Below are 15,987 nucleotides of genomic sequence, written 5' to 3' on the forward strand. Positions count from 1 at the left end.
CACAGATATAGCTATCACAGACCCTCAGCTTTTGTTTATTTATTTTAGTAATCACTGTTCAAAACTGGAGTTAAGTGCAACCAAGACAGAACTCATACCTTGAGCTGAAGGTGTAATTCTGAAACAACTGAACCCAGCAGGTCCCACCTTCTCCTGAGGCAGGAGGTCAGCCAAGCTCGTGTCAAGCTGGAGAGGAGCTCCTGACACCGTGGCACCCTGGCATAGCCGCTCCTTTGCAAAAGTGGTGCCATTGGAGGTGAAGGAGAGGGAAGGCATGCCTGTCATTTCTGCAGGTGCCCTTGGTGCTCCTGTGGGACTCTGGCATGCCTTTTCCCTCTGCTGCCCCCTGAGACAGGAAGGGATCCTCCCAGAGCTCCTGCTCACCATTGCAGGCTGCTGCCCTCCCTGGGGCAGGGTGATCCGACTCCACGGAGGGACAAGGAGGACACATGGCATGAAGGAAGCATTATGGGAACTGCTGCTGTGATTAATATCCATCTGAGATTGTGGGGAATGGTAAGTAAGGAGTCTGAGTAAAAGAAGAGGGTAAAGGCAGGAAAGGGAAGGGGGTGCACTGAGCATGCTGGAGAAGAGGCATGTGAGCCCACAGGAAGGCCAGGACAGGGCTGGCAGCAGATGTTTATGAAGCCAGCTGAGAGTCTGGATATGTCAGCTGTCTGTCTCTCCAGTCCCCAGCACCCTGGGAACATAGAGTTTTGATGTCTCAGAGTGGGATGCTGTGCCCAACCTTGGAAATTTCCTCCCTGAGCATAGGGCAAGACTTTTCCTATCTTACCATAATGTTGTCCTCCTCCTGGGACCCTCCATACAACTATCAAATTGCAAAGGGAATTAACTTATAATTTTATATGATGGCTGGGCTTTCTGTTCCTCGCATTATTCCTGGCATGAAACTTCACAGGCAGGAACAGAAGTGTTATAAATCTAAAAAAATGCTCAGAAGGGGTCTCCCACATCTCCTTCAAAAACAAATGGTGAGACAAAAAAGCAAGTTACTAGAAGGCCACCATCGTACCACTCACTTTATCTTCCCTATTGCAGTCTTTATTTTAAGAAAACACTGAATGCATGGAAATCACTTTTTCCAATCTGCAGATCCTGAAAATTTTCTAATGGGCATTGTATAGGTAATTGGAGCCTGTTGACACTAAGTTTTCTTTCCTTAATTGCCTTTCACAGCCCCTGCAAAAGTATTGCAAGGACCCCAGGGTTTCTTATGACCACAGATCAAAAGCTGCTAGCCTAGAGAAACACACCATCCACAGCAGGTGCTGTCAAATCTTCCTAATGATACACTAGTCTGGGCTTGCCAGCACCCTAGGAGTCTTGCTGCTGACTGCTCCTGAGCAGAGAGAGCTTGGTAGCCATAATGGGACATTCAGCCTTGCGTGATGCTAGTGTAACATACCTGGAAGGCACTAAGTAAAGATGGTCTAACAGGTTACCATCTGATTGCATCTACTTTTGCATGACTGGCTTAATTTACTTCCATATCCTCCAAAGTGCCCAGACTTATCCTGGGTCCACATATTAATATTTCTAACTTGTGCAAACTCTGAAGTCCAGAGCACAGCCTTGTCCATGCAAGGCACAGCTAGGACTCAGTTGCTAGTCAAGGATATTGTGTTGATATGAAGCTCCACTCCAGAAGACAGGCATATGGAAAAACATACTCGACACATTAATATTTTTTAAATTACCCTAAAATCCAGAAATTTTTCAGCATTCCGCATCTGGAAATTCCTCAGTCCACCTTTGCTTGTCTTTGTGTGAGGAGAAAGTGGGTAAAAAAAAAAAATCCTTGCTACAAACCTGACGCTTTGAATAGTACACCAGAGAACTCAGCACAAAAATAAAGAGGTGCATGAAAAAAGAAGCTGCAGGAGACCCTGAATATTATACAAAGTTAGTAGAAAAATCTTCAGAAATACTTGCATATGCTCAGCAGGGAAGCTGATGGAACCAGCTAATCACAGATACTTCTTTTTTATTTCACAATGAAAACTGGTTTGACTGTCTGGCTTAGAAAAGCAATGCTCATGTCAACATAAAACATAAGTAAAAGTCAGGCTACTGTGTGCTAAACCACATTATGAATGCAAATTTAGCACTCTGAGAAATGATCAGTGTGCTTGCGTCTGCATTTTGATATAGCTGATTCACTAATAATCTTCACTCACTTTTAATCCCCATAATGCCTTTTAATACCAATGTGCAACCTACTAACAAGTGGTACCAAGAGGGCTCCAGAGCAACTTACATGATACATCTCAGAACTGTAACTCTAGCCACAGGAAACCTGGAAGTTTGTATTCAAATTTGTGTTTACATGGTGTAGACAAAGTAAGGTATAAGCTTCACAGATAGTTCTGAATGGTTTACAGGAAATTAATAGGAAGATCCTCACTATGCTCATGCTCTGACGCTGAGCTTTGCCATGCTCATTACTCTCCAAAAAACATTTTAAAAACTTGACTTGAGGAAGCATTATATTATATTTAGTTTATTTTCTTGTTACTAAGTGTATTTTACGGCTATTGTGGTGTGTGTCCTCCTGTCCTGTTCAAAACCAAAACAAACCAATATACATTAGGCATTTCAGGTATTATATACAAAGTGAATTCTCACATCACATTATTTTAAAAAAGGGGAGGGGGGCAGAAGGAGATCAAGCTACATTTAAAAAAATCTTATCTTCGTATTCTTGTCCCATGAAACAGAAAAATGTACTCAAATTCTGAGTGTTTTCACAGGTCCAGATTTTCTGGGCTGTGAAACAAATCCACTGTAAGTAACTGTGACAGTTTTCAATATACTGTAGCAGAAAAATACACCGAGGGAAATACTTCAATCTCAAATAATTTGGGAGAGAGGTATTTTACAACCAGAACTATGTCTGAAAAGTATTTAAGTACTAAAGGCCTCACTTAGCCTTGGGTGACCTCATTGCATTCAGAGGCATTTCAGCAGTCTAACTGGGGGCACTGTTTGTTTCTTGGAACATCAGTAATTATCTGGTCAGAGAGGTTTTTTTTAATAGATAGCTGCTTACAATTGATATGGTTCTAACTTGACACTGCTGCAGTGCTTGACTTGTCAGTTATGAGGAGATATACTTTTTATACCTACCCCAGCCCTGTTGTGTATCAGACTTCCTTTCTTGTCTGCCCACAGCAACGTGTGGGTTTTGCCACAGCAAGTGTGCTGGTTTTGGCAGCCTGCAGTGCAGCTAAGTATAGTCAGCAGAGACCATTGTTTTAGTAGCAAGCATCAGCTTAGCAAGCAGAAAGAGTTATGTTCTGCTTTGAACACCTCCTTTCACCCTAAGGGGCCCGCTTTGGGGAAAAAAGAAAAACCAATGCACATGTTAAGACCTGGAAATCCATATTCACCTAAATTAGGGTGCCTTGCCAGCAATGTAAGCCTGATCCAAACCTTGTTAAAAAATCAGCTGAGGGATTTCTATTGACTCCAGTGGCATCAGATCAACCTCCTCGAGTATCAGGTTTCCCCCTTTTTTTTAAGCAGCAGGTTCTGTTTAGGTACTGCATAACAGTATGTGCAGAGGCCGACTACAAGTCAAGCTTGAGATGAAGGATTGGTGCTGTTGTCACCACCTCCCATATTTTTTAAAGCTTTGTATTTTGCAGGTAATATCCTGTAACTTTGTTCACTCATGCTGGTACTCTGGACGGAGTAAGAAAAGTGGACCAGAGTACTACGTAATGGTGATTGCCAGAAAAGGTGTATTGAGTTCAAGACACACTTGAATCTTTACAGATCTTTACAGCTTTCAGCAGCTCAATCAATGTATAAACATATAATGGCCTTTGAATAGTGGCTGATCTTACGCCAGTAAGGACCTTAAGAACACCATCAGTGGATGCTCTAAAGATGTATTTGTCAGGCAGTAGTATAGCTCTTCTAATGAAGTTTCCTTTTCTAGATCCTGCATGCATCTGTCAAATTTTGACCAACAATGCCAACAGTTTGCCTTAGACTGCTCTCTGTTGTTAACTCTCAGTAGACATGATTCTGCCATTCCTGAGGGTGACATATATATATATATATAGAAAACAATGATGTAGTTACCTTACCAGAAAGACTTAAAGCTGCTGCTCCTTTAAGTGGAGATCTGAGAAGGGGTATGAATTACCTGGACAGCAGCAACGAACCTTTTTCTCCTCCAGTGAAGTACACACAAAATTTGGTTCAGTCCTGAGCATTCAATAACCTTCTTTTGTTGACGCACTCATGAATGTGACTCAGATTCTGGCAGCTAAACACTCCGAGGGTCCTCTAGCACTCAGTGCCTTCACACCCAAGGAAACAGGTGCCCATGAGCCTGGGCTTACAAGCAAGAAGCCAAGACTACATTTGTTTTCAGCTTTGCCCAATCAGCCAGAAGTTGATTGAGCAACAGCTATAATATAAAAATATAGGTTAGTAACCAGAATAGAAAGAAAAATAAGACTCAAAAAGAAACCAACACACAGCAAAGATATCCTAACAACTTCATTTAATGACTTAAGCAGCAAAAAAAACTGTGGGGTGGCATTGCACACTTCTACCTTGATGCTTGCACAAACGCTTGGATCTGGTGGCAAGATTTCTGTTCTTTTTCAATTATAATTTTTAAGCTCATGGAAAAACACACAAAAATAACACTAGAGTTTAAAAAAAACCAAAAAGACAGTAAAGACCAGTCCACAGATGGTTTGTCTGTTCCTTCTCAAAACCCCAGCAACTGGGAAAGCAGAAATGTCTGAACCAGGAGCTTCCCTGCCTCAGCATGCCCTCACCATGAAGTTGCAAATCATGGTCGTCTTCGCACGCTCTCCTTCCTGCTCCTTGTTTCTTGGTGTACTTGGGCACTACTTTGCCTACCTTGAGCATGGCATTGCAGCCCTGCTTCTGGCACTGGCAGTGTGCATAAATGCAGGCAGCTATCGTTTCTTTGTTTTGAACTATTGGCATCAGTGCCACTGTGCAGCTGGCACACATGGAGTGGAGGATGAGAGTCATGCAGCAAGCTTGCTGCAGGATTCTGGTGGGTTGTGTACAGCAGAGAGCTGCTTTGCAGGGGATGCAGCATAGCTGGAGAAGTAGGGAATTTCCTTATCAGAAAAGGGAGACAGGACTGAAGTTATGCAGGAAGGTTTTCTGTTTTGGAGCTTTAGACGTGGAAGCTGAAGTCCTTAATTATTTTCAAATCACACCCAAATGACAGTCTTCAAGGAAACTCTAGCAGGACAAGTCGGTAGAATTTCCTAACTTTTCAGTGCCTGAAAATTTGTTTTGGAGGGACATACATACAACAAAGGGATTTTCACAGAAAAAATTTGCCCATCTAATCAACAAACGGTCTTCATATAAACAAACCAGTGGGGAAAAATAACAAACCATTTTGCATTTTTCACACTAATGGTTAAAACTGAATAAAGCTTATGCTCTAGAACCTGCAGAATATTTTTATCTAAGTAGATGGAGGGTTGTTTAGCTTCACTGTGGGGCAATATTTGAAGATTTTTATATAATCCAGTTTAAGTCTTTACACTGTGATACAGCCAGTCATATCTTGATCATATTCATGCTACTTGCTGACTGTTGCTACTGGTTTATGGATCCCTAGTGGTATAAGAAGAAAAAAAATTATTTATTGGAACACAAGCTGAATGAAACATCCCATATATACAGCTAATTCACACTTACAAAAAACAATCTTCTTCTGTAGAGGACAAAGTCTTTAACCCAAACCAAAGCTTTCTGAAGTCAGGAAGAATTTTGGGAAGATTGGATCTTGCTGTCTTTATTTAATGAAAATGTTATCATGACAGCTGTTAAGAAATCAAAGATTCACTGTCTTTCACAAGTCAATAACACTGAAAGAAAACAGAGGTCTCCTGGCCTTCCACTATCATGCTCAATCTTACCTCACAGGAGGAGCAGTTCAGGTCACCTGTATAACTACTAGTGCTTGTAAGACATGATGATAAAAAACTAAATATCAACTTTTAAATTGACCTGATTATATCTTCTTTTGTTTCTGTTCTCCTCCTTTTTCAGTGTAACTGCTAAGCCAAAATGTATGTAAACAAATATGTTAAAACTAAGCTAAGTATACACAGAACCCCATAAGTTCTGCCATGCCATCAGGGCACAAGGTTTAAGGTTAGTTCCTAAGATATTAATACTTATGACTCTTAGAGATGATAGAAAAGAAAACATAAGACCAGGGTCTGTAGCATAGCTCATTTTTATTGTTTAAACAGTTTTTGCATAGGAAATATATCCGCTTCCAGTAATTGACTGCAGTATGAGCAGCTGCTAGCAGTATAGGCTGGATATAACAGTAACAATCACATTAAGTCAAGCTTGATTTACACCAGTTTAAAACTTGTGGCAGTTGAGTTCATTTGTAACCTAAAAAAAAGTACCAAAAAGAACATTATTATCCTCCAACCAGGCACAATAAAAACCTTTGTTAACACTCATGCTAAAAACAGGTCTGATGCCAGAGGGCCCTAATTCCAAAATTAAGTAGCTGTACTGTAATGCATCCTACTAGTGAAGGTTCATTACACAAAGACTGTGCACACACCTCCTTTTTAATTAAAATGTAACCTTCAGGATTTATGGCCTACAGTATGGGGAAAAATGCCAAAAGTTTTAAAATGGATCAACCCTGGTGTGTAGCTAGCAAGCAATAACTGACTACTTGTCACCTACAGTTGTACTAAATGTATCTAAAGAAACACACAGCCCTACAAAAGTTGTTCTCAGAGAAATATCATTGAGATGGGGTGCCTCTTCCCAGCTTACTAAAAGTTCTATATGATATAAGCACAAATTAACAGCTTGATGAAGACATAATCTAATGCAGCTCTTGAGAAGCCTATGCCTGGGATTGAGGAACCCCTCACATTCTACAATGTTGTAGAGATTTAATATTTTTTTTTTGTGAAGAAAATGTTATCTGAAACATATTTACAACTGAACTCAACAGAGACTGTGAAATTGAACAGGCACTGCTCATTTGTTTGAGTTTTTTGGTAAACATTTTGCTGGTTTTTGTTTCTTTCTCATTTTGCATCAACTTTTATCAGTCCATGCAACTTCAATGCCCTCAATGAAGAATGCATAATAAGCCATACTTCTTAAAAAACTTCCTTCTGCATATAGGGATACATTTGCCACATCAGTCCCTGTAGCACAGTTTTCAAAACCATTCTGTCAAAAATACAGTAATACAAAGACCGGCTTTAGTGTCACTAGCTCACACTACTCTCTGTTTATTTAGGCCGCCTTTTCTTTTACTGTTACCATGTCATGCAATAAAAGTATCAAAGGCTTATTCTAAGATTTTATGATGCTAGTGGCACTGAAGCCCTTTTCACAAATTCAACATACATTTGAATTGCAACACACAGATACTTCTAAAGAGTAATAACTAGTGAACCCTTTTATCATAAAAAAAAACAACTACTTACAACCATTGAAGAAAAAATTGCAACAAAAAATGTAAAAATTGACCGTCTCCAACTTGTCCCCTTTACTATTAACAATGTGACCAACAGAGCTGTGGCATGGAAACAGTACAAAGAGTTGTCATGGCAATAAGTTTGGCTGATGCAAAGGTCATTGTGCAGGGTTAAAGGGCAAAACCAGTGGTCCGTGTTATCCTCCAACTGCAGTGCTCCACCACACCCACACAATTTTGAGGAATTAGAAAAAAAACTGGGGAACTAGCAGAAAGTGCAAATAAGAAGGAGGCAGTGTTCAGCTCCTTCAGCATGGAGTAGAACATTCAGCTTTGAGCTTTCCTGTTGAACTTGATTAGCCTGCATATGATTTTACTCTCTCACTTTTTTTTTTTTTAACGTTTTCTATAGAAACCCAATAAAAAAGCCCAGGAGCATGCAGCTGGTTAATGTTAACAAAAGACCTTGACAGGATCATGTAAACTATATTGGATGTCATGCCTGGGGCCTTACTGCCAGCAACATTAGAGAGCTGTTTCATTAAAAGTGAATACTGTACACTGAATATGGGATAACTTTCTGCAGCCTTCATAATCTCACACAGTAAATATAATTTAGATTTAGGTACAGAACACACTCTGGTGTCACAGCTGAGTATGTCCTTGTGCAATCGCTTTCATTAAGTCCTTATGAAGCTACAAGTTCCAAATCCAAAATTCTGCTCCCTGAGGACACAGCTATGTGAGACATAAGTACTGTTTTAGTTCTCTGCCTATCCTGAATTGCTCTGTGAACCTAATCTTAAATACCATCATGTAACAATCACAAAAACTTTTGCTAAAGGCCATATATACTAATAAAAAGACAGTGGTGCTTCCAACATTTTGAAATGCTCTGAAAACCAACTTTTCCAATACTAAATACAACAAAATAACCTTCATAAAATATAACTTTTCTCCATTTACATTTTTAAAGGATTAGTAACCTATGCTTTTTAAGCACAGGGATCTGCGAAATAACTCCTAACATGGACAGATTTTTTTTTTTAATACATAAATTAAGAAACTGGAGAGTTTTAACCCAAGTCCAGTTTCCAAACAAGGAATATTCTTGTTTACTTTAAAAATGGAAATGACGACATGCATTTCCATTATAACTGTTAAAAAGTTAGCTTTACAACAAGGGTATTTTAATTAAAAAAAAATTCTTAACAAAACTATACAGTGTACAAATTACTGTCTACAAGGTAGGCGGTTCATTCAGAAGATCCTCCTTTCTTCTCGCTACTTGCAGCTTCACAAATTCATTCACATATTTTCAATGGAGCTGCCCACCTGAACATCACCCCACAACTATATTGCTATAATTAATATTTTTGCCATGTCTTTATGTACAGTCTCCTTCACTGCCTTTTTTTTTCCTTAGTCAAGCCTCAAACGTTCATGTCACTCCAGGGGAAACACACTTCAGTGGCACAGCCATGAGGCCAGGGCTGCAAAGCAACTTAATAAAGGCAGAACAGTGCACATAGAACGGGGTGGCTCAATTTAGTCAGAATACACTTCCTGGTGAAGGAGGAGGCCAGAGACTGGATTTGAGTCCTCAATCTCATCTTAATCTTTTGACAGCTGAGCTAAAAAAAAAAAAAAAAAAGAAAAAAAGGAAAAATCCCCCCCCCCCCCAAAAAAAAAAAAAGCCCAAAAACAACTACAACCAATGAAAAGTTCATTTTCTTCCAAACAGGCTTTTCTATTAGAGAGGCAGGTGGAAAAAACCCACAGTTGCTTAACAACCAAATTCACTCACATGGAAGGAAGGAGGTGTTTTTTTTTAAATATTGCATCTGTAAGTTCAATTTTTTTCATTCAGGAAGTCAGAGATAACGAAAATGTTCTGTTAAGGGCATTCATCTTCCTACAGGGGCAATCATCATTTTGACTATTGCACTTTGAATCCTGAACTTGTCTCAGTTTCATCCTGGTGTTCTATTAAAAGCTTAAGGGTGACACCTTGCTAATGGAACTAATCAAGAGCAGCCCTCCCAGCACACCCCTCTGCCCCCAAAATGCTCAGTATCAGTGGCGTGTTGAAAGGATATTACAGACTTTGTTTTACCAGTCCAGAGCCTGAGGTGCACTCTGGGTGGGTCTAGTACACTTTGGTGGTCTCAATAGCCATGTGCTTAGTGAATAAATTTACTTACTGTGGGACTCAGAAAAAGAGCAATATGAAGTTGATTTTCATTTTCATTTGGTGCCTTATCTTTTTACGTGGGGTTTTCTTTTTTTTCAGTTCAGCTGTAGATAAATCTCAAGGATTTGCTTTTCTACAGCTCCTGTATTTGTAGCCATTCAGACCCTGCCTACACAGCTATCTCCTGCTGGAGACAGGGCGATGCACCACCACCACAGCTGGTTAGCCACCATGTGCTGGCCAGAGCCAGAAGGGACTGTTTGGGGTGCCACTGCCCAGTGCTCAGTGGGGCAGCTGTTGTTGGAGCTACCCCTCTGGGGCTGCTCCAGGGTAGGAAAACCTCCAAAGTGCAGAGACAACTGCAAAAGGATTAATTTTACCACCAGGGTATCCCATACTCACAAGTCTATACTCTCATCTGCTTGCACCCTAATAAAAGGATGTGCTTTTAAGAAAAATTCACTCTGTGTCGAGCCATACATCACAAAGATCCCTGGCGCATAAGAGGTCTCCACCAACAGGCTCACTCTTGACCTGCAAAATGGGATTTTACTGGAAATACACTTTTATTTACATCATAGTCTATTTCTGCGCATTAAGAAACTCCTTCCCCACTGCATCTCAGAGCTCTCCATCTGACCTGCTGTATGAGAAGACACTACAAAGCTCTGACACAGACTGAGCAGGCTGAAAATTGTAATTATTGTAATTCAGGTGCTGTGAGTTAAAAAACTGGGGGGAGTGGGGTGGGGAGGGGAATGTCTGACATAGAGGAAAAAAAATTCTCTGCAGGAGCAACTCTAGAGTCAACTGGAGTCTGTGGAATTATGCCAGCAAAGATTTTGGCCCTGTACATGCATTTCCTAGACAAAGCAAACGTCTTTGTCATTCTGAGCAAAAACATTTTCTACCGTGAACGCTTTAGGATGCAGTATCTTTGCCAGAATGGAAAAGGCTTCATCTCACTGTGGGTCTTGACCTCTTACTCTCTCTGTTTGTCTGTCTGTCTCTCTTTCTCTTTCTCAAGAAAAAAACCCTTAAAATAAAACAATTTCCTCAAGTCAAGTCTGCCTCCAACAGAATTCATTATTTATTTTTTAAATCCAGAAATGATTTCAGCTTGCACCCCAGGTGGGAAGTTAAAAAGAGGGAACCGATTTGAAGGTTTGTCACAGTAGGCAGAACAGTCGCTTTGCAGCCCTTGCCTGGCTAAGGGTGCACTGCTTCACAGCTACACTGTAAAGTGTTAAAAATCCTCCCCACCCACCCCAGAATATATATATATGTATGTATAAAAAAAAATCCCCTGTCCACCTGTCAGTACAGAAAAGGACCTCATCACACTGCAAAAATAGCAGTACCCACTTTGGTCAATTAAAACAAACAAAAAAAGCATACATTATTCTTTTTTTTTTTTTTCTTTTAAATCTGTGTACTTACCTATAATAACCAATACAGCTAAAAGCACTACCTACATAGGCAAAACTTGGTATTGCATAATTCGTATAAATTTGTATCCCCTCCCCCCAATATTAATTGGAAGATGAAAAACATGAAAGGTTAATAGAAAAAACACCAAAATACTGAAAATATTGCTGGTCGATTACAATTTTTAAGCGGCAACTATACACAGCCATGATATGCTTTATAAATGCGAGATAAAGGTATAACTGTCTAAAAAATCCATGATGTCACACATTTTTCCCATCTGGAGTACAAAATATTTTGTCATAAAAATGGTAAAGATTTAAAATGATAATAAATGCAGCAAAACAAGTGTAGTGATGTCAAATTTTTTTGTTTTTTTTTTTCTTTTTTGTGGTTTTTTTTCAATTTTTTAGATTTCAAGGCAAGGCACGTAATGTGGACATTATATCTTCGTGCAAATTAGGATTACTGGAAAGAATATTTTAATTATTTTTTTAAAGAGACATAGAGGCAAAATGCCCATGCACATTATATTTCTGTCAATATGTGAAAATTGAACAAGGCTAACTTCTGAAAGCACCATGCAAGTGTTCAGCACCCTGTAATTAGGCTTACATTGAGTGCATTATTTAAATATAACATATCCCCATCCTGGTATTACCAGTTTGTAAACGGTAAGCTTTGCCCTTGTGGCATGGATTTGCCTATGTCTTTGTCTCTATGATGCAGATTTTTACAGAAATATGTAAACCCTATGGGTTCTTGATGCAACCAGTAACTTTAAATAAATAAATCCTACCCCTCTGTGGAGGCAGCAGCTAAACCAACATAAGTGCTGTGTTTCCATTGATTTCTTTTTCTCAAGGACATGATTTGTCTTGATTTAATGCCTTTTAATGCCCTCAAAAACTGAGGGGAAAAATAAGTTTGTTCAAAGTCATTTTTATTTATATTTTTAATCCCCTCAATTTAGAGTCCAAGGGCTGAAGGACTTATAGTGATGACCCCTTAGATATGATTTTTAAATTGCACTTGCCTCTGTAAGTATTTCTTTAGTGGGGAAATCATTCACCTTTTTCCTTTTCTTTTTTACTGTTGCATGAGGAGATAACACTTTTACCTACGTAGAGGCATTTCTTCCATAGAGCCTGTGTGTTCATACTGATTGAAAACTTCAAACTGCATAACACACTAGAAAAGGCTGATTTAAGGGCCAAAGTTTAATAAATCCATACTCATAACTAAAGGCTACAGAGCTTATTTTTAAAACATTTAGAAATCAGAGTGTTGAGAAAATGGCTGGCTCACGGCCCTTGTCCTCCTGCAGCTCTGTTGCCGCTGCCTAGCCTTTGTTTTGTGAGATAACCAGGAAAAGTGATCCCATGCGTAAACAACAAGAATACTAAACCAATAGAACTAGCTTATCATGCAAATATTAAGGCATCTAGAAAGTCAGTTAAAATATATTGTCAGAGACAGAACATCTATTTCCCAGCGGACTTCATATAACAAAGGCTACATAGCAGGGGCTGCATTCTACCCATCAGTGAAATATCATCGACCCTTTGTATGACATTTCAGTTTTAACCATAAGGGAATTAGTGATTGTAAGAGCTGCAATTGCTGGTCTATTTTTTCTTCTTTCTTCAGTTTCTTTTCTCATCCTGTCTTCCTTTTTTTCTTTTTTATTTTTTTTAATTTTTTTTCCCTCAGTTGCTTGTTTCTGCTTGAAGGAAAGGCTCTCCAATTATGTTCAAACCATAATTTGGGACATTTGTCGGCAGGATCGGTGTCCTATTTGATACTTGAAAAGGAACCAAGCTAGCCCAGGTACCAGGACTGTTGAAAAGGGGAAAGAGGTAAGGAGAGAGAGAAAGAGAGAGAAAAAACAAAACATAAATTAAACACACTGCAAAAACTAGAACATAATGAATTTGAATCAGGGTTAAGCCAATATGCATAATTAATTGCACTACTTAAGATAAAATAAGAAACAAAATTTGTGAGTATTACTTGAGATTCTACTTTACAGTTTTCTTTGTGAAGGTATGACTTATTTGAAAGAAAAACAATTGCATTGATCTCAGTTGCAAGTAGTATAACTGCTGTCTTACACTAAATGGTGTACTTGCTTATGAAAGCCCCCAAAAATTTCAGACACAAATATATACAGCAGACACAAATCAACCATACAAGTGGCACAACAAATGTTATTTAAGAGCTACTGAAATACACTAGAGTGTACAGGTTTGCTCTATTCAAGAAACAATATAAAGGTTCAGTGGTTAGTTAAGCTTGCTGTGTGATTTCCTATCCTCTTACAACCCAGCAGTTTATCCTGTCTCAGTCCTAAGATATGCCTCTGAGGTGTGTGGGTCCCCATGAGAATAGAGGACCTTTAATATTCAGAAAGCCTGTTTGCTTTACAGATTTTTCCCAAAAGGTATCAGTGCCTAAGGAACACTGGACAACACAGGGCCCAAACATGTAAACACCTGCAGCCAAGGGTAGCTGTGAGTCAAGGGTAGCAGCAAGTACCACAAAGTTTTCAACAAACGTCTGAGAAAGAAAATATTTTCAAAGGCAATTCAATTACTTTGGACCTTAAGTCATAATTTCAAAAGCACTCTGTCACTGAGAAGCTTATGCCCCAATGGTATTCACGTGTTTACCAGTGACCAACTAGTGGTTGGTACCATACCCAACAGTATTTGCAGGATGGATATTCAAAGAAAGACCTCAGCTACCTATATTCAGTACCCAGAGCAGACCCTGAGCAGCCTTTTCCTCAGATGTGTTTCTGGCAGCCCAGAAATAATGGTCTTTAAAGAAAGTCTCATCAAATTTATTCAAAGAAAACCAGCATTGTTATGTCATCAATCATTGCCAAACAACTATCACCAGAACTGGACACGTAGCGTGCAAACACATGCTTCCTCCCCATTTCATTGTATTGAGTTTTCCTCCCCACTAGCTGTTTTCATAAACACAACAGCTTACTTGGGAATACACATTGCAATTTGACTGATAAGCTTCATGATAATACATCTGAAGACTAAAACCTCCAACATATGTTTTGTGGAGGACAGATGCTGGAAGTTTTCTTCCTTCTTTATCTTTGGTCACCCCTCCACACTGCTCTCTCCCTGGATGCACAGATTCACTTCTGTGGTATTGGGTGTAAAGAGGAAAACAGACCCTTTTAATGTATTTTAAATGTATACAAAATAACTACATTTCACTTGGCAGATTTATGTGATCCTTTCAGTTGTTGCTGTATAAACATTAAAGAAAGAGGTCAACTTAGTGAAATCCAGGAGTCATCCTCCTCAGGTCTTTTATATTAAAAAAAATACAAACAGCTTCTGTTGTTTATTCCTGTTTGCTACTTTTTAGCTCCCAAACCTGTTAATTCACTAATTTGATTCCTAAAAATTAACTTCAGGTGCTCTGTTTTACACATTAAAAAGTGGAAAAAATTGCTGACCTGCTTGTCATGACCATCATTGGATGGTCAAATTCTGAAGGGAGCAGGATGCAATTTTTTCCTCAATGAACTATAAGAAATATGAATATCCTAATGTATTTTAAATGTCTAAAGTACAAATATTATTTAATAGGGTTGAATTTTTTTCCAGCTGGGTATATTATTGAAGGTCATCTGAAAATCTGAGGAATTTTAACCTCTTCAGAATCTGTCTGAATATATTTTACAGTGCACAGTTCTTTGCTGTCCTGTTACATGGGATTTACAGTGTTTAGTGACTTTAAACAAAATGGAATACTATCTAAGAGAGTGTATATTTTGTGTGAGGTCAACATGGTTTTTAAACAATTTCTGTTGCAAAGGCTAAATACACAGCTTCCAGGTTATCTTTCTGAAGATTTACAGTGTACTTCAGTGGTTGGATACATATAAAAGTGACTTATTTTTTTTGTTTTAAAGTTGACAACCTTCTACTGACTATGGTGGGTAAAGGAAAGCAGTCTATGCTGATAAAGACAAACTACTATTTGTAGCAGCTTTCTTATCTACTACTTCATATAGGAGGCAGACACCTTGATTTTGTGGAAAGTGCTCAATAAAACTAAGTTGTAGCAAGTGACTAGTAGGACTGTCATTTCTGTATGGCCTACAAATTTAATATAGGTGTTTATTTAAACCTTTCAATCTTCCCAACTTATATTATGATCACGACAAAAATATGGATCGCAACAAATTTGTCAATGCTGCTTATGAATCCTCAGGGAGTCATAAATCTCCCACGTTAACACCTGTGTAGATGCCACTGGAGTTTTGGAAGCCTCTCGTGCTGCTCACGCAGAGCCTCCAGCTGCCCACCAGAGATGGTGGTGGTGCAGGCAAGGAAGCACCTGTGGCACCAGGACAGCTACTTGCTGGCTGCATGCAGTGGCTGGAAAAGCCATCGCTCTGACAACTCTGAAGGCAGGCTGAAGTCCCTGATCTACACGTACCCTCTGGGCAGTGGCTGGCCCCACTGGCAGCCAGGAAGGACAGGTCATCCCCTCTGTTTGCTAGCACCTCCTAAGCCATGATCTTCAAGGCTTGACGAGCTCTGGTTGTATTTTAGTAATCAACCTTATCATACTTCACTTAGATGTAACTCTATCTTGGGCCACCCCAGTCCTGATACCACCGCCAAGTGTTTACTGCAGACAAAAGAGGAAACCTGGAAGTTACTGAGATAAATAGCACTAATCACAGCAAAAAGTTCTGAGAACAACTATGGTACAAAGAATTTAAAAAAAACAAAAACAAACTCAGGCTCTGCTAAGCTGCATATGTATGGCTGTCTATCCAACATTCCCGTAGGCCTCATTACATTTATGTTAAATTTAATTG

General features: G+C 39.3%; 1 protein-coding gene across 8 annotated transcripts in view; it reads right to left on the bottom strand.

Moving 5' to 3' along the window:
• Positions 1–6,261: 6,261 nt before the first annotated feature.
• The window catches only part of NFIB (nuclear factor I B), a 182,828-nt gene continuing 173,102 nt past the window's right edge, over positions 6,262–15,987 (bottom strand). For all 8 annotated transcript variants that reach the window (XM_064438922.1, XM_064438921.1, XM_064438920.1 and 5 more), the window contains one exon: positions 6,262–12,962. In XM_064438922.1, coding sequence (XP_064294992.1) covers positions 12,833–12,962 — 130 coding nt within the window. In that variant the 3' untranslated portion in view covers positions 6,262–12,832. The remainder of the gene's footprint in view (positions 12,963–15,987) is intronic.

This window comes from Phalacrocorax carbo, chromosome Z (genome assembly GCF_963921805.1).
Source record: "Phalacrocorax carbo chromosome Z, bPhaCar2.1, whole genome shotgun sequence".
In the NCBI taxonomy this organism is placed as follows: domain Eukaryota; kingdom Metazoa; phylum Chordata; class Aves; order Suliformes; family Phalacrocoracidae; genus Phalacrocorax; species Phalacrocorax carbo.